Source organism: Aspergillus brasiliensis (genome assembly GCF_001889945.1).
Source record: "Aspergillus brasiliensis CBS 101740 unplaced genomic scaffold ASPBRscaffold_5, whole genome shotgun sequence".
NCBI classification, from domain to species: Eukaryota; Fungi; Ascomycota; class Eurotiomycetes; order Eurotiales; family Aspergillaceae; genus Aspergillus; species Aspergillus brasiliensis.
In genome coordinates this window covers 2,070,652-2,088,033 of record NW_027137446.1, presented here as the reverse complement: position 1 = coordinate 2,088,033, position 17,382 = coordinate 2,070,652, and the positions used below count along the sequence as shown (strand labels likewise).

Genomic DNA, 17,382 nt, shown 5'->3' with positions numbered 1-17,382 from the left:
TATTCTCTTCATGACCATATCAATTCCATGGTTCAGTCCATTCACTTCTGAGTTTCCCGTCAATGATATCGTAGATGCCTCGTAACGGAAGCATTAGTAGAAATCCGAAATAGTTATCATATAGTATGTAGTATGACTCCGCAGAGTCGATTTGTATACGACAGGGCATACTTCACGCATGCCAGTTGCGTGGTATATACACAGCCTTCCAACACCAGCCCCAACAGGATAAAGATAGGATAGAGGATGATAGACTAGAATAGGACGGAGTAGATCTACACCCAATCCCTATCCATCTCCTCATCCTCCTCAATCTCATACTCTTCTTCCATAGCATGAACCTGTTCCCAGAAATCCGCCCCCATCACATCCGACGCCTTCCTCTTTTTCATCATCTTCCTCACCTTCCTCTTCTCCACACGTCCGGCCTTGACCGGACTCGGCCTTCGAGTAATCATCATCCCCAAGGCACCATTATTATAACTAGTATTCCCATCGTTGCCACCCCTTTTGAAACCAGCAGCGCCAGAACCAGCACCAGCAGAAAAAGCAAACCGAGCAAAATCCCTCTGCTGCGCCTGCTTGGCATGCGTAACAGCCACCTGCATCAAATACCCTTCCTCCATGAGAAGGACCTGGTCCAGGAAGTCCCCGCCTACGAAACTCAGTGCGTCGTAGACGATGTTCAAGCGCAGAGTGGCCAACTGGGACATGTGGTAGAGGTTGCGGTAGAACATTTCATTGTCGAGTTTGGTGGGGGGTTTGCGGATGGGTCGGGGATTTGGGGGTGTGGTCCTAGGTATGATGGTTGGGGGGAAGGCGGATGAGGAGGTTAGGGCTGCGGTGGAGGATACTGCTGATGATGTTGTGCTGAGGTCAATCCAGGAGGTGGAGGGGGAGAAGGATTGGGCGGAGATGGCTGGAGATGGGGTTGGGGATGGAGATGGAGATGGGGAGTAGATGGGGATTTCGGTGATGGGGCCCCAGGTCACGGACTTTTGGGGACGACAGTGGTAGGGTGGTGGGTGTTGTTGTTGTTGTTGTTGTTGATGTTGCTGTTGCTGTTGGTAGTAGTGGTGGAAGGGGGATGGGGATGGGAGTGGGAATGGGGGGTGGGTGGTTGTTGGGGCTGGTGGTGGTATTGATGTTGATGCTGATGTTGATTCTGATTCTGATTCTGATTCTGATTCTGATGCTGATGCTGATGCTGATGCTGGAGGTGTTGGTGTTGGTGGTCTGTGGGGAAGCTGGCGATGTTGAGCTGGGTGGGTGAGTTCTTCGATAGTATCGAGCGGTTTCATATTGGTGGTCATATCCATGTCCGCGTTATAATAGTTCTTGGGGCTATTAGCCTTAATAGTAGATTCAGATCCTGAGTCTTCTGTATAAGTGGTAGTAGTAGTAGTAGTAGTAGTAGTTAGCATGGCGGAAACGCGATGGAAGAGCGTGCGCATGCGACGTGTGGCGGTTGATGGTAATTTCAACTTTTGTTTGATGCGAAGAGGCTTTTTGAAAGATCCAAAAGGGCGCATGATCATATCAAATGTCTATAATTCCTGAAGGAGTTCATCTCGTAGCCATGGTGCTCGAGTGGCCCAACGTTGGCTGTTGGTAGTAGTTGCTGCTGATGACAAGGGTGTTGTAATATGAGGTCTATATATAGGAGTTGCACAGAGTTGGATAGGTCAGGATGAACAAAGATACATCGGAATTGTCCGTCGGATGCAAGTCGCTTTATTGTGTGTTGAAGACAGAGATATCCTTTGTCCTGGGTGTGGTGGCTGAGACAATTGGGATGCTCAGATGATGATGGGTGATTGATTTCTGCTAATGCTATTGTACAATGTGCCCCACGAGTTCGGGAGTGAGGTGTATCCATCTACATGGTATCAAAAGATGAAAAAAAAGGAAGGTCCCTTGGTTTGTGTGAAAAGATCTGACACAAGGGCCAGAAAATTAGGGGGTCATGATAGGTTGGTTTCTTTTTAGGCTGTACCAGCTTTCTGCCGCGCTGCTTCTTCTTCCTCTGCCTGCATTTCCCGTTCCAGGGCCGCGAAATCCCCGGAAAATGCATTCTGCACCGGCTCTGTCCGCACATCCCACACGTCTTCGCTGCTGGGCCCTGTCTTGTACTTGATGGCCTTCTTCCGGTTGTGATCGCGGATTGCCTTCCGGCGCTGCTGATCGGGTAACGTGCGGGTCTTCATGCACATCCAGAAGTTGTCCCAGTGCTCACTGCAGGACCGTAGTTCACCGTAGCGGTAGACGTTGACGAACTGGCCTCCAAAGGACTGGCAGAAGAAGGCATAGTCGAATGCGGAGCGACAGGACATTTCATCGGCGTAGAGGGATTCGGGGGCAATGGACGAGGGAGGTGCTTGAGGATCGGCGGAGGATGGGGATGATGCGGAGTCGGAAGATGTGGAATCACCAGCGGATGGTGATTGCTGTTGCTTTTGACCACTGATATCGCTCTCTAGACTGGCGATGAGCGTCTTCCATTCTGCGTCGGCCTGCTCCTCGCGAGTGAGAGTCCGAGGTTGCGGTGGTTGTGAAGGTGCGGTGGTTTCTGGAGACGGTTGTGAGGCAGGAGGATTGGAGGCAGCAGGTGCAGAGGACTGGCCCTCTTTAGGGGCGGAGCTCCACCACCAACCCATGGCAGTGACTGGTTTCAATGGGGGATAAAATGGATGTCTCCGGTGGAAGTTTGGATGGGGACAAGAAGGGACAGACAGCGGAGTTCAAAGTGGAATTGCTTCAAAGCGAATTGAAGGCTAAATTTCGCCCGAACGCGCCGTGACGGTAATGCGGAGCTGCCCCACACCAACAGAGACAGAATACCCGTCACAGCGTGTATTGATCCAGAACGTCCAGTCGACGTCATAGTTGGAGACTCCAGGAACAGGGTCTCTCGTTCTTCAGGAACTCCTCAAGCTTCCTCCACGATGCTGTGAGGCCTGCAGAGATGATGCGAGTTCCTTACCAAGCGGTGGTACCCCGCGCAATTCTGCTTCATGCACGTTTCAGTAGACCTTCTGCAATTCCTTCCTTGACGAACGCGTTCATTGTTAGTCGGCGTACTTCGTCACATGCCTCTTTCATCGAGACCGGGCACATTGACGTGAAAGACGACGAGGGTCTTGTATTCGTGAACAGTATGAGTATAGCTCGCTATGATTTGCGCATCTGCTAACGATTCATGTTGGGAGTAGATATCTTTCCGTCGAAGCTACAATGGTTGCTACAAGGCCCGCTGAGTGGGAATAAGACTTACGAAGAGGCGTTGAAACGAATCAACAGACCCCATCTGGCGGCGTCGGATCCATTGCATATCATCCGTCGCGTATTTCCTCAGAGCCTGAACGTGGACATCCGGGAGGTCATCCCGCGCTTCAGAGAAGGCGGTGCTTTTGTGAAATATATTCGCACAGATGGAGTCCGGGACACTGACATCGTAACCGCTGTGCAAGATCATCTGAAGAACAATCCTATCCGGCCCTGGTTCAACCCGTTCCAGCAGGTCAAAGTTGCTCATGTGCACGGCAGACCATGGATCGAGGATCTATATCGCATCCCAAGTCAGCGGTTGCGCGTGGAGTTCCTGCCAGGCTCCGTTGATGGAGGCGCAACGGAGCTAACTACAGAAACGTTGTATTCTCTGTTCAGGAGATATGGGAAGTTAAGGGATATTGAGAGACAACCGACAGATTCAAAGGTGGCTCCAAGATATGCCTTTGTGTCATTCACGCGGCAAAAGTACGCGGTCATGGCCAAGAACTGCATGCACGGGTTCACCATCCCGGAGCATGAAGGCGGCGGCAAATCCGGCACAAGAATCAAGATCAAGTACGAGCGGAAGATCAAGTTTTCCATCATCAAGGACTGGATCCTGAATCATCCGAGGATCGTGATCCCTGCCATTGCCGCACTCATTGCGGCCATCACCGTGACCATCTTCGACCCTATCCGCACCTTCTTCATCGAAATGAAGATCAAGGCCACTCTGCAAACCGAAGAGAACAGCGTCCTCCAATGGATCCGAAATCAGGTCAACAAGGCCAACATCATCTACTTTGGGCGCCAGAGGACAGACCCTCGCCGTCTTACCGCGATCTGGGAGGATCGCCAGGGGGACATCAAGCAGTTGCAGTCGTGGCTGATGGAGAATGCCGAGACATTCATCGTCATCCACGGCCCGCGTGGCACGGGAAAGCGGGAGCTTGTGTTGGACCGCGCCCTCGAAAACTACAAATACAAGGTCGTCATCGATTGCAAACAGATTCAAGACGCCAAAGGCGATACTGCAAAGATTGCCCGGGCTGCTAGCCAGGTCGGTTACCGGCCCGTGTTCTCATGGATGAACAGCATGAGCAGCTTTATCGATTTAGCTGCGCAGGGCATGATTGGCACCAAGGCTGGCTTCTCCGAGACCCTGGATGCGCAGCTCAGCAAGATCTGGCAGAATACTGCCACTGCCCTGAAAAGGGTCGCATTGTCCAACAGGAAGAGTGATGACAAGGAGGCACACCTCTCAGATGAAGAGTACCTAGAGGCTCACCCCGAACAGCGTCCCGTCGTAGTCATCGACAACTTCTTGCATAATGCCACCGAGAGCAGTGTGGTGTACGACAAGATCACCGAGTGGGCCGCAGGCCTCACAACAGGAAATATTGCCCATGTAGTGTTCTTGACTACTGATGTTTCCTTTTCCAAGCCTCTGAGCAAAGCTTTGCCGAACTCAGTGTTCCGGACCATTTCTCTAGGCGACTGCTCACTCGACGTGGGCAGAAAGTTTGTGCTCAGCCATCTAGAGAATGGGGCGACCGATGGAGCCAAGTCAGGACAGGCAATGGAAGAGATAGGAGACTTGGGTACATTGGATAGCTGCATAGAAGTGCTGGGAGGCCGAGTGACCGACCTTGAATTCATGGCACGGCGCATTGAGGCTGGAGAAACGCCTAGAGGTACGTTGTATCCAACTTAATTGATTGACGGCGTGTATGGCTAAAAATAAAACAGCGGCAGTTCATCGAATCGTTGAACAATCGGCGTCCGAGATCCTGAAGATGTTTGTCTTGGACCCCGACATTGGTTCCAAGCAATGGAGCCACGAGCAGGCCTGGTATTTGATCAAAACGCTAGCTCACTCCCACGATGGCACTTTGCCGTACAACCAAGTTCTCCTCTCCGATCTGTTTAAAGAGAACGGCGAGACCACCCTCCGCGCCCTTGAGCAAGCCGAGCTTATCTCGATCAGTTCCGTCAACGGGTGCCCTGACGCAGTGAAGCCTGGCAAGCCCGTCTATCGGGCGGTGTTCAAGCGGTTGACAGAGAACAAGACCCTGAGTAGCCGACTGGATCTGGACATTGCCAAGCAGCTAATAAGCAGTGAAAATAAGAGCATTGGGAAATATGAGCAGGAGCTGCAGGTACTGGGATCTCTCCCCAAGCAGCCCCGTGAGCTCAGCGCACGGATTCAGTGGCTCCTGCAGAAGGTGGCAAGTTCGCAAAATAAGATCAGCCAGTATGAGCACGAGAGTGCCATCCTACAGAAGGTCTTGCGCCGAGAGAATTGACCATGAGGAAGATGTACATTTTCGAATTCTTGATAGTAAGAGTTAGTTGCACTGAATGAATGATGAGCCATAAATAGTACACAGTAAACGTAAACAAGATGGAACTCGAACCGGGGAACAGACTTTAGCCGTGATCAGGTGTGGCTGAGCTAAGCGTCACAGCCCGTACGGTAATTAACCTGAATTGGCTGCCTGACTTCAGTTGTCCAGCATTTCAAAGCAGCATCAAACTCTCGTTTCTATTTTTTGCTTCAGGCGTTGCACAAATCCCTCTTTACTTTTTCCTTCCCCTCTTGAATGAGTATTGTCTCTTTATCTATTGTGTAGATTGCGCTCCTTTATTCTGATTATCCATGTCATCTCATCTGTGATCGCAACCCCCGTCCTTCTTTTCTCCAATTCTGCCCCCGTTTTCGGGACGGATCTTCCTCGTTCATTACGATGGAACGATATGATTTGTTAGCGCCCGGAAATCTTGTACGATTTGTTGGCGATGTTCTCAAGACAGTCGGGTGGCCAGCCATAGTGGCTACTCTAGTCTCCGTTTGCGTGGTGACTCGTCTCATCACCGAATTTCAGAGTCGATCCCGCGGAATCTCCGAAGGACGTCCGCGCCCCGTAAGGACGGTGCCATACTGGCTGCCCTGGCTGGGCCATGGTCCGGCCTTTGCCTGGGACCATGTCGATCTCATACAGAAGTCCAGGTATGTCTCCAAATCCGCCAGTATGAGCTGCAATATCTCACCACTATGACAGAAAGTCTATGAAGGAGGCCGTGTTTGGGATCTACATGGGTGGCACCAAACACGATATTGTCGTGTCCCCATCTATGGTCAACTCGGTGTTGACGGCTCGGGGCACCTCCTCCACGGACCTGATCAATTATGCACTCGAGAAGATCTTCGGCGACCGGGGTGTGATTCGTAACTTGAATCCTGTAGATCATCATGCGCTCAACCACAATATTCCCAACCTTCTCATGCGGGAGCCTTTCTTGACCGAAGGCACCAGAACCGCCACTCGCCTGATTGAAAGGGAGATCCCTAACTTGGTGACTAACTGTCGAAGCATTGTTGATCAGATGCTGTGGGAGCGCGGAAGCCAGGCCGTTGTCGTTGACGGGGAAGCCTCGCTTGCCTGCGAGGTGAATTTCTTTGCCCTCATCAGAAGATTTGTTGGACACGTCACTACGGCAATCTTCATGGGTGAGGCCATTCTTGAGGCTTTCCCTGCCCTGCTGGAAGACGTGTTTATGCTGGACAACCATTTTGTGCCTCTATCCATGGGCATCCCTCGATTGGTCCACCCTGGGGTCTCTGCGGCGCATGCTTCCCGCAGACGGCTCCTCGATGCGCTGGCAGAGTATCACCAGGCCTTCGTTACATGGGACGATGGGATTGACCCCGGACTCACGTTTCGAGACCTTGACGATATTTCGGGACCCTTGAAGGAGCGGATTCGCAAATGCAAAGAGCTGGGGCTCTCCGCAAGGTCTAGTGCTCCTCTACATCTATCCTTGCTCTGGGCCATGAACGGAAACTCCCCGAATGTTGTCTTCTGGCACCTTCTGCGGATGTATGCCAGCCCAACGCTCCTGGAGGAGATCCGCAAGGAGGTCGCCCCTTATGTGAAGATTGTCCGGCAGGAAAGCGGCTTCGCTTTCCAAGAAGCACCCAAGCTGTCAATCGATACAGAAGCGCTAGTCAAGTCGTGTCCATTGTTGAAGGCAAGCTTCTACGAAACACTGCGCTTGGATTCGGCGCCTCTGTCATTCCGGGGCGTTACCGCTGACCTAACCATCACGGAATCCGCTGAAGATGCTGCTATCGCTGGCGTAGCACAGCCGCGCTCATATGAAATTAAAAAAGGCGATACCGTGGCCATTCCACACGCTGTTCTCCATACTGACCCCAAATACTTCGCGAATCCCCGTGATTTTGATCCGATGAGATTCATCTCGACCGACGCCGAAACTGGGCAGAGGAAAGCGAACGTACACACCATCAAGCCATTTGGTGGCGGGGTATCTGGATGTAAGGGCCGGGCCTTTGCAGAGAGGAAGCTCCTTGCATTTGCCGCGGCAATCATCACCATGTGGGATGTCAAGCCCGCCCAAGAGGGAGGCTTTACTATTCCTGAACATCGGCCATCTGGCGCGGCATATCTGCCTCGGAAGGACGTCCGGGTGCGTATCACGCAACGTGCTTAGAAGCGGTCGGGTCTATGGTGCAACTTTGCATATACACGGAGTTTGGTTGCATTCTATTTTCGTACATAGATCATCTAGGATAAATGGGCTGGTTGGTTGGCTATCAATGCTCAGGCTGAAGAGCTTAATACATTCTTCTGTTTCCTTTCCACAGCAACTGTAACTGTTCTCTAGCACATCAACTAAAATAGCTCCGGCGTCTTAGCCCGAAGATTCGGCAGAAGATCACAACTGCCGAACCTAGAGGCTCTAAATAGACGCTAATCACCATCTACTAGTACTACGAAGCCAATGGGGGAAGAGACAAATAGGGTTACCATAATCTCAAGCTCCGGATAAGAATCCGAGCGGCTCTACCCCACGATGTCACCATCGCTCATATAACATCAGTCCTCCCCTTGGGATTGCAGAAAAAATGCAATTGGAAGAAATCCAGTGACACACTATTCTCCTCATATTTCAGCTATGGAGAACAACTCAGATGCCACCCCCCAAAGCGACTACGACCTATCCACACCCATAGCCTCTACCTCCGGCCTCCGTCAGGGCCTATCCTCCTACGGCGATGCGCATTTCTCTCTATTTCTGCGAAAAGTCTTCATCAAGGCTCTAGGGTATTCTGACGACGCCCTGTCTCGCCCCATAATTGGCATCATCAACACATACTCCGGGTTCAATCCATGCCACGCCAATGCCCCCCAGCTAATTGAAGCCGTGAAGCGAGGAGTTCATCTCCAGGGAGGGCTTGCTATCGAGTTCCCTACTATTAGTATCCAAGAGAGCTTTGCTTATCCGACGAGCATGTTTTTGAGGAATTTGATGAGTATGGATACCGAAGAGATGATTCGCGCTCAGCCGTTGGATGCATGTGTTATGATTGGAGGTATGGGCATACTGCTCTCTCAGGAAGTGATATCCGGGAACAGCTGTTTAGCTAACCTTTCATAGGCTGTGATAAAACTGTTCCTGCTCAGCTGATGGGTGGCATTTCTGCCAATAAACCTATCCTTCCCCTGATCACGGGCCCAATGCTGCCGGGGAGTCATCGTGGGCAACGCATCGGGGCTTGTACTGATTGCCGGAATAACTGGGCGGCCTTTCGAGCGAAAGAAATTGATATCGAGGAAATCTCGGCTATTAACGAGGAGCTTGCCCCGACGGTTCGTTTCCTAGTCTATGAAACTATGTATGACCCTTTTCTTTGCTGATCGTAATTGTAATAGGTCGGAACGTGTGGGGTTATGGGTACTGCCAGCACAATGGCCTGCATCACAGCTGCTCTAGGTATGATGCCGCTTCGTGGTGCGTCCGCGCCAGCAGTCTCCTCAGCGAGAATCAGAGTGGCCGAAGAAACTGGGGCAAATGCGGTGGCGGTCGCACGCGCTGAACGAAAGCCTCAAGACATTCTCTCCAAGGAGTCTTTTCTGAACGCTATCACAGTGCTACAAGCCATTGGGGGTTCAACTAATGCCGTTGTACATCTAATGGCCATTGTGAATAGACATCCCAAATTACAAGGGGTGATCACCTTGCAGACCATCGAGGAAGTCGGTCAGCGAACACCGCTCCTCATTGACCTGAAGCCAAGTGGTGACAACTACATGAACGATTTCCACAATGCAGGTGGAATGCTGGCATTGCTTCATACTCTCCGTCCCCTTCTGCATCTCTCAGCAATGACCATAAGCGGTCAAACCTTGGGCGAGGTATTAGATTCGTCACCGTTCAGGACATTTCCTCTTTCGCAGAAGATCATCCGACCACTATCTGATCCTCTCCACCCTTCATCCTCGCTTGTTATCGTCCGCGGAAACATCGCGCCCGATGGAGCCGTTATGAAAGCATCTGCCTCAAAAGACCGACGGTTACTCTCTCATACTGGGCCGGCTGTTGTCTTCGAGAACTCCGCAGACCTCGCCAAGCGCATCGATGACCCCAACCTCGAGGTCACACCGGATTCAGTTTTGGTTCTCAAGGGCATCGGTCCTATTGGCAACCCCGGAATGCCAGAGGCAGGTCTGATACCTATCCCACGTAAGCTTGGCTCAGCAGGCGTCAAGGACATGCTGCGGCTTTCCGATGGACGCATGTCAGGAACAGCAGGGGGTACTATTGTCCTTCACATATCGCCCGAGTCGGCATTGCGAGAGTCGCCCTTCGGAGTGGTCCAGACAGGAGATTTGATTACTTGTGACGTCGCGACGAGAAAGCTTCAGCTTGAGATTTCAGATGATGAGCTAAAACGGCGAATTGACGCCAGGAAGCAGGCGTTTGATGGTAGCGGGGCGGAAGCATCGCATGCTAGACAGAGAAAACGAGGATACCGGGGTCTGTATGAGCGATCGGTAAACCAAGCTCAGGATGGCGCCGACTTTGACTTTCTCTCGGCGAATGGAACATCATAAATTGATGATAAGTGACGCACTGACATGTAAATAGTCAAAGTAGCTAGGTAAACAAGACAAGGCGAAGATAATGAGATGCGCAGCCCTGACCCAGTGCCCTAAGCCCTTCCTTTCCGCCCGAATAGGCAAAAGTAGATACAAACGCGCGGAACGCGTTCCCCAAATCGGGCGGCGCGTTGCAGAAGAGACGGAGAGCGAGACACCTCCGCATCGCAACCACAAGCGTCACGTACAATGTCAGCTCGGGGCTAGATCAATGCGCTGAAGTTACTTACTCTTTTTCTCTAATAATATCTGAGGCTTCATATCTCACCTTGCCCCACCATGGCTTCAGAAGCTATGCGTCCCCGGGGCCGACCAGCCCGTGAGTATACTATACCTCGCTCTTCCTTCTCGGTTTCCATGACTGACATTGCGTGATTGTCAGACACCCCTGGGACTACAGTACTAGCATATACACCGGACGGACGCCGTGTCATTACGGGCGGGTCCAACTCTGCGATTCGAATTTACACTGTTGGACAGGATGGCGAGCCGAAGACAATTGATGAGGGTGTTGATGGACATCTTGGAATTGGGGCTACTGTATGCTCTGCTGACTTGTCATTCATGTTTTTTTCACGCTTGGATGATAAGCTAATATATCCTGGGACAGAATGAATCATTCATCATGGGCGCCGAAGACGGTACCGTCTGGCAATACGAAATTGAGTCCGGCCGGATGGAGAAGCTGCTTGTTCGATGCGCGCTGCCGGTGCGCGATATTGCCGTTTCGAAGGATGGGGAATGGGCGGCTGTTGCAAGCGAGTTAGTAACCTGTCTATTATACTCAGCACTTGAGGTGTCGGGGATGTGGCTAACGAACTGTGCGCTACTGTTAGTGAGCTTACGGTCAAAATCGTGAACATCGAGGACATGACAAAGGTCAAATATCTCCGGGAACAGGCCAAAGGAACAAAGCATGTCACCTTCGACCCTAGCGGGCGGTACGTTACGGTGTCCTGTACCGACGGGATGCTTTACATATATTCGATGCTTTCCGAGGAGCCTGAGCTGGTCCGCAAGGTGGATGGAGTGATCCGAAGGCTGGAACCGGAGGATGAAGCAACCTCGCGGATTGTGTGGCACCCGGATGGAACGGCTTTTGCGTCTGCGGAAGCGACTCGGGATATTGCCATCTTCTCGGTGGGCGAGTGGAAGAAAGAGAAAGCGTTCTCTGGTGGGCATAATGGGGAGATCACGGCAATTAGCTGGTCGCCTAACGGGGCGTTACTGGCGACTGCCGGTAAAGATGGTCAGGTCCTGCTTTGGGAGACGAAGACACAGAAGGTTCTGGAGCGGTACGACTTTGCGAATGTGATCAACCTCGCCTGGCACCCGAGCAAAAATGCGCTGTCGTTCACGACATCCGACGGAGAATTGTTCATCTATGATGGAATTGTGCCGACAGAGCACCAGCCCCTCCTGCAGAAGCCGCTTCAGGCTGCGCCGATCTTTTCTGGACCTTTGACGGAGATCTCGAATAACGTGAGACCTCCGCTGGCGAACCGGCCCAAGCAGTCGATTGAACGGCGGGCGCGCACACCCGACTCACTAGATGATGTTCTCGACTATGATGTCGGCATGGAAGACTTTGTGGAGGATGATGATGGAGCTGGGTATGCTGAGGATCTCGCACGGGGCAAGCGTGCGGGCTCGCATCTGGATGATGGAGATGGCCGTCCAGACAAGCGGCTACTGACTTCGTTTGCGAAACCTAAGGTGCATCCTCCCCTTCAGCCGGGAAGTACGCCTTGGAGAGGCAACCGACGGTATCTGTGTATGTGTGCCCAAGCAGTTTGAGTGGTGCGAATGGCAAGTGTGCTGACTGGACTAGGCTTGAACTTGACCGGTTGTGTCTGGACGGTTGACCAAGAAACGCACAACACGGTGACGGTCGAATTTTATGACCGGGAACTTCATCGCGATTTCCATTTTACTGATCCCTATCTGTACGATAGGGCGTGTCTCAGTAGGTTCAATGGGACCCCAAGACCAGATCAACAGTGTAGCTAACGAGGCCTAGATGAGCACGGAACGCTATTCTCCAACAACCCCACCGACGGCAGCCCTGCTACGATTTTCTATCGGCCCCATGAGACGTGGACGACGCGTGCAGATTGGCGGACACAGCTGCCGAAGGGCGAGTTCATTCGAGGTAAGAGGACGGCCGACTAAACATTCAAAGTTTGGGTGCTAACCGACTGGCAGCGCTGGCGCTCAGTGATTCCTACATTGTCGCTGTCACGACCAAGGACTATGTCCGTGTATATACGCTGTTCGGCACACCGTTCAAGGTGTATCGACAGAAGAGCCCGGCGGTTACTTGCGCCGCCTGGAGAGACTATATCATGACGGTGGGCAACGGCCCGCTGGGAAGCGATGGCCGCACGGCCACGTTGAGGTACACCGTGGAGAATGTCAAGCGGGATGAGGTGTGCCAGAATGAGGATGTGGTTGCCATCCCGGAGGGTGCCGAGCTGCGGAGTGTCTTCTTTTCCGATGCAGGAGTAAGTGAAGCCTAAGCAGGTTCCATCTACTTTTCAATATGCTAACGGCTGTCTATTAGGACCCGTGTATCTACGACTCCGAGGGCGTTCTGCTCATCTTGCAACACTGGCGCACAAACGGACAAGCTCGCTGGGTGCCGTTGCTGGACACGAGACAGCTAGAGCGTCTTGCGAGTGGCCGTAAGGAGGAGACATACTGGCCCGTTGCTGTGGCTCAAGACAAGTTCCACTGCATCATTCTCAAGGGAGGGGATAAGTACCCGTACTTCCCCCGGCCCTTGCTGAGTGAGTTCGACTTCCGTGTCCCCATCACCGACACGCCTGGAAAAGCGCCAGATGAAGAAGAGGAAGAAGGCAACACACGCGGTGAAGGGGCACGACTTGAGGAAGCCTTTGTTCGGAGCAACATCATGCTGTCGCTCTTTGAGGACCTCCTGGGCTCTACCAACGCCACCACTGGCCAGCGAGCAGAGTTGGCGCGGAAGGAGCTGGAGGTGGACAAGTTCCTGCTGCAACTGCTGGCGGTGGAGTGCCGCGAGGGCGAGGAACGAGGTATGAAGGCTCTGGAGTTGGTCCAGATGATGCGCGATCGCAATGGCAAGATGGTGGAGGCTGCTGTTAAGGTTGCGCAGCGTTATGGACGAGGCGTGCTGGAGGACAAGATCCGCGATCTGGCGGAGCGACGGTACATGGGGGCCGATGATGATGATGAACTGGCATGAGACAGGAATTAATCATAAGCTATTGATGTACATAAGATACCAAATGCACGGAGTTCTGCATTTTTGATCATCTTCATCTTCATCTTCATCTTCAATCTATACTTAGGTGTTGCCTCAGGCTGCGACGGGGCGGGCCGACGTCATCTTCCGCTTACATTCCGATTGAACTTCATTTGCGTTTCGATGCCACTTGGATTTCTTTTCGACTTCATTCCATCCCCACTCCATCTTCCCTCTGCACTTGCTATCTCATGCATCTGCCAGCTTATGACTTGATCCAGCCCCTCCGCTGCCACTCCGCAAGGCATGCATTGATCTGCTCTCAACATAAACTCCCTGGGTGAACCTCCGGGAATGCCGCCGAAGCTGGTCTCTGGCCCTGCGCCACGCGCTCTCCGACGTCGTCTTCTGCCTCCTACAACACCATCTCCTATAAAACCGCCTGTCTCCCGAGAACAATACTTCGTCTCCCCTTCTCCGCGGTCTCTGGCCCAGCCACGACCCGATATCATACATGGCCCGCAATTGACCCGCGAGTCGCCGACACTCTTCTCGCAAACTGGTTTCCGACCGTCTCCATCGGATCCTCTTGACGGGGGTTCGAAACGAGATCATGAGCCTCCTGATGAACGCATCTTGAAGCTTGGAAAGAGTGAGTGCTCCTCAGTAAGAAGGGAACCCTACAGATTGTTCCGATGCTGACCGAACCAACCTCTCACAGCTCTCCGCATCCTCTCGCCTCTCCTCCCCACTCTGCTCATCAACCCACTACCCCCGAACATTCTCGCCCCCAGCATAGCCTTGCACCTCTTCCCCTCGACGCACCCGCATCTCCCCACCGTCAAGGGCCGAACACTATACCGCGCCGCGCTCTGGACCGTCCCCGTAGCATGGAGCAGCCTTCCCCTACTAGGGAATGTGAAGCTCCAAATCCTCAGTGAGCGCATCGTCCGCGCAGGAACGGTCCTCGAACCCGAACGGCCCGATAGCGACCATGATACCAGCGACGAGCGTCTCGTGGTGCGTTGGCGAACGGAGCCTCGGAGCGAATCCACTACCTCCGACTCGGAAGGTTCCAGTACCGCGTTCACCGCCGCATCTCCCACTCTACCTACCGATACCCAAGGCACCAACAACAGTAATGGCAGTCACCTCTCGTCCTCGAAAACGGGAATCAACAAAGGCCTTAGCGTCCTGCTGGGCGGGGATGCGCCGATTTTCAAGTTGAAGAAGGAAGAGCAATTCACGGGTCTCTTCATCTTTTCCTTCGACGAGGAAGGTCGCATTGCGTCGCATACGATCGAGCATGCAGATGATGCGCGCGGATGGAATCGCACGCCCAAGTTCGTGACTTTGACTGACTGGTTGATCGGCAAGGCGAGAGGATCGCTTGATCCAGCCGCGGAACCGGGGTTAGCTATGCAGGGGTGTCATTGGCATGATGAACAGGAGTTCCTTGATAGGGATCGGTATCATCAACATCACGAGCAGCAGTATTATTCTCATGGTTGTCGATCATAGGTCTGAGGCCTTATTTTGACCGATCAGATGTTACTGATATGGATATGTGACCATATTGGTTTTTCATCTACTGGCTCGATTCTCCACTCTTTGTCTCTTTCTCTTTGTCTCGAATATAGAGGCCTTTGCCATGCGAGGCGGTCATGATGAGAAGGGAGATGGCATGCTCTCGAGACTGTCTTTATTACGAAGGTGACACTGCGGTGGTATTTACCTACGGTGGCGGGCTATCTGATTTGCTTGCTTGATCGGTTGGTTGTACATTCTAAGTCCTAGATGTTCATATTTATCCTGGCCTGTCCTCTTCATTCTCCACTCCTGTATTGTCTTGTTATCTATATATCTTTATTCGCTCCTCACTTCTCTCCGATGTATAATATACCCAAGTTAGTAATGGAGATTGAAACTGTACTGCCTCGGTCAATAACTACTGGGTCTAATTGGTCAGTCACCGAGGCAGCCCGGCAGTCAACGAAGATGATGCTTCCCTTACATAGCATAGTACGAATATCATGTCCAGTTCATAGTAACACGAATACCGATAATCAACATACAATCAACATACAAATTCTATCTATAAATCTATTTTATATCGTCACAGAACCTTTCAAGTAATTCAAACAAAGATCATCTGAACCCCAACTAGGCCTTCGCAGAAACATTCGGCGACTTCAAGCACGTAAACACAGCCACGCAAACCGTGACCATCGCAATCCCACCAGTGGTATAGGCGATTTCGCGCCCAACCCACCAAAACAACGAGCAGAAAAGTAATGGTCCCGCCGCACGTCCGACCTGACCCCAGCTACGGAGTCTACCCAGGACCGCACCGCGGTCTGACTCCTGCGCCTCGAAACTACCCAGGCTGTTGAGGCCCGTGACGACGGTGGCGCTGGTGATGGCGAGGAGGCTGCCGGCGGCGTAGAGACCGGAGAGGGAGGAGACGCGCGCGAGCATGAAGAAGGATACGGTGCAGGCGAGGACACCGGCGCGAACGGTCACGAGTGGCGGGAGACGGCGCACGACGGTGCCTTGGAGGAGAGAGGCAATGAGACCCATCATGGAGAGGAGACGGCCGTTCAGAGCGGAGGGGCTGGCTTGGCTGCCGGCGTAGAAGGTGGCGGTTAGGAAGGGGAGGGAGAATTCGAGGCCGGAGAAGGGGAGGAGGAAGAGGAAGTGGATGGCGTTGAGAATGGCGGGGTTGTTGGTGTGTTGTCTGCGTTTGGGGGTGGAGGTGGAGGTGGAGGACTTCGAGGCAGAAGTGGTGGTTGTGGAGATATGAGTGAGCTTGGTGAAACGAGGGTGGGTTTCCGGCAGGCAGAAGTAGAGGTATGTGGTTTCGACTACAATGAGCAACAGGGAGACGCCGGCTGCGGTCGCGAAGGGGTTTGCGGCCACAGTGGTGATGTTCGAGAGAAACGCTCCTAGGGCGGGTCCGCAGGTGAAGGCGATGCTGAAGCAGGCACCCACCAGGGCCATGGTCGAGCCGCGCTGGCTGGGGTCGCTGATGTCGGTTGCGATAGCATTGGCCAGCTGCACGTTGCCTTCACTAAGACCACCTACAATGCGGCTGGCCAGGAAAGTACGGAAATCCGTGGCGGCGACCCAGAGAGCGACGCTGAGGGTGTTTCCCACCATGGAGTAGAGGAGAGCAGTCTTGCGGCCGCGCTGGTCGGAGAGACGACCGATAAAGGGAGCGGCTAGGGCCTGCAGAAAGGAGAAGAGGGAGCCGAGAGCGCCGCCGAGCAGAACAATATCATAGCGCGAGTCAATAGGCTTTGCGAAGGAGTTCTTGTAGGCATTGAGATAGTGGAAGACGCGGTTCAGCAGCGAGTTCGGGGAGGGGTCTTGGTTGCGGTAGAACGTGAGGAGGGATGGGAAGAGGGGCAGAATGAACGTGAAGGATATCTAGATCAGCTATTAGAGGGAGATCCCGAGAAAAGAAGAGGGCAAAGCAGCTAGACATACCAAATCCAAGAGCAACGAGATCATCAAGACCTTGAGGATCTTCTTCCGCTGATCTGCGGCGACCGCCATAGTTGCGGGGCGACACAAGAAGGTCAAGACAAGAGAGAGAGATAGAAAGGAAAGGATCAGAAGGAGAGAGCGAATGGAGGGGATCTAGTTAAACATGAGGAACAGAGATAGAACGAAGGATAGCAGCAGTCAGCAGCATAAGAAGGGGAAGTAGTAGATGAAACATCAACGACAACAACACGATGGCATCTTCTCTTCCTCCGAACTGTCCATTATGTCATAGCCCTGAGCCCTATCAGATGCGGGCCTCGGCCTTGGCTACCCTTTCGGGACACTCCACGTCATTCCTTCATTCGTCTAACGATCTTCATTCGTATTGGTAGGCATCTTCTACAATGGTATACGTGTTGGTTCAAGTGAAGT

The 17,382-nt window shown here is 52.7% G+C and overlaps 7 protein-coding genes across 7 annotated transcripts; 4 read left to right on the top strand and 3 right to left on the bottom strand.

Annotated features, from left to right (window-relative positions):
- Nucleotides 1-76: 76 nt before the first annotated feature.
- Nucleotides 77-1,762, bottom strand: ASPBRDRAFT_562517 (uncharacterized protein). The gene has a single exon (XM_067627522.1). The coding sequence runs from the start codon at nt 1,536-1,538 to the stop codon at nt 276-278; it is 1,263 nt and encodes a 420-aa protein (XP_067480260.1). The 5' UTR covers nt 1,539-1,762; the 3' UTR covers nt 77-275.
- On the bottom strand, nt 1,616-2,715 carry ASPBRDRAFT_42791 (EMI1 family protein). The gene has a single exon (XM_067624872.1). The coding sequence runs from the start codon at nt 2,655-2,657 to the stop codon at nt 1,986-1,988; it is 672 nt and encodes a 223-aa protein (XP_067480259.1). The 5' UTR covers nt 2,658-2,715; the 3' UTR covers nt 1,616-1,985.
- Nucleotides 2,716-2,933: 218 nt separating this feature from the next.
- Nucleotides 2,934-7,937, top strand: ASPBRDRAFT_65275 (uncharacterized protein). The gene is made up of 5 exons (XM_067628522.1): nt 2,934-3,155; nt 3,213-4,964; nt 5,020-5,555; nt 5,904-6,280; nt 6,333-7,937. Exons 1-5 carry the CDS (start codon nt 2,966-2,968, stop codon nt 7,783-7,785), a joined length of 4,308 nt encoding a protein of 1,435 aa, XP_067480258.1. The 5' UTR covers nt 2,934-2,965; the 3' UTR covers nt 7,786-7,937.
- A 313-nt stretch (nt 7,938-8,250) lies between these two features.
- ilv3C (putative dihydroxy-acid dehydratase) lies at nt 8,251-10,190 on the top strand (the record flags this gene model as incomplete). The annotated part of the gene is made up of 3 exons (XM_067617566.1): nt 8,251-8,668; nt 8,734-8,945; nt 9,009-10,190. 3 exons carry the CDS (start codon nt 8,251-8,253, stop codon nt 10,188-10,190), a joined length of 1,812 nt encoding a protein of 603 aa, XP_067480257.1.
- Nucleotides 10,191-10,514: 324 nt separating this feature from the next.
- Nucleotides 10,515-13,461, top strand: ASPBRDRAFT_195645 (WD40 repeat domain-containing protein; the record flags this gene model as incomplete). The annotated part of the gene is made up of 8 exons (XM_067620890.1): nt 10,515-10,554; nt 10,618-10,775; nt 10,846-10,997; nt 11,072-12,009; nt 12,067-12,201; nt 12,256-12,387; nt 12,441-12,739; nt 12,799-13,461. 8 exons carry the CDS (start codon nt 10,515-10,517, stop codon nt 13,459-13,461), a joined length of 2,517 nt encoding a protein of 838 aa, XP_067480256.1.
- A 354-nt stretch (nt 13,462-13,815) lies between these two features.
- Nucleotides 13,816-14,982, top strand: ASPBRDRAFT_195644 (uncharacterized protein; the record flags this gene model as incomplete). Its single annotated transcript, XM_067620889.1, has 2 exons — nt 13,816-14,113; nt 14,183-14,982. 2 exons carry the CDS (start codon nt 13,816-13,818, stop codon nt 14,980-14,982), a joined length of 1,098 nt encoding a protein of 365 aa, XP_067480255.1.
- Nucleotides 14,983-15,496: 514 nt separating this feature from the next.
- ASPBRDRAFT_65271 (putative tetracycline transporter) lies at nt 15,497-17,171 on the bottom strand. Its single transcript, XM_067628521.1, has 2 exons — nt 16,951-17,171; nt 15,497-16,890 (listed from the first exon to the last, which is right to left on the bottom strand). The coding sequence occupies exons 1-2, from the start codon at nt 17,017-17,019 to the stop codon at nt 15,625-15,627; spliced, it is 1,335 nt and encodes a 444-aa protein (XP_067480254.1). The 5' UTR covers nt 17,020-17,171; the 3' UTR covers nt 15,497-15,624.
- Between the last annotated feature and the right edge of the window lie 211 nt (nt 17,172-17,382).

Coding starts and splice junctions, on each gene's coding strand:
- ASPBRDRAFT_562517 (XM_067627522.1), bottom strand. CDS start 1,538: ATGATCATGCGCCCTTTTGGATCTTTCAAAAAGCCTCTTCGCATCAAA.
- ASPBRDRAFT_42791 (XM_067624872.1), bottom strand. CDS start 2,657: ATGGGTTGGTGGTGGAGCTCCGCCCCTAAAGAGGGCCAGTCCTCTGCA.
- ASPBRDRAFT_65275 (XM_067628522.1), top strand. CDS start 2,966: ATGATGCGAGTTCCTTACCAAGCGGTGGTACCCCGCGCAATTCTGCTT. Junction 3,156..3,212: donor GGGTCTTGTATTCGTGAACA/GTATGAGTATAG, acceptor TGTTGGGAGTAG/ATATCTTTCCGTCGAAGCTA. Junction 5,556..5,903: donor AGAGTGCCATCCTACAGAAG/GTCTTGCGCCGA, acceptor TCTATTGTGTAG/ATTGCGCTCCTTTATTCTGA.
- ASPBRDRAFT_65271 (XM_067628521.1), bottom strand. CDS start 17,019: ATGGCGGTCGCCGCAGATCAGCGGAAGAAGATCCTCAAGGTCTTGATG. Junction 16,891..16,950: donor TCTCGTTGCTCTTGGATTTG/GTATGTCTAGCT, acceptor TAGCTGATCTAG/ATATCCTTCACGTTCATTCT.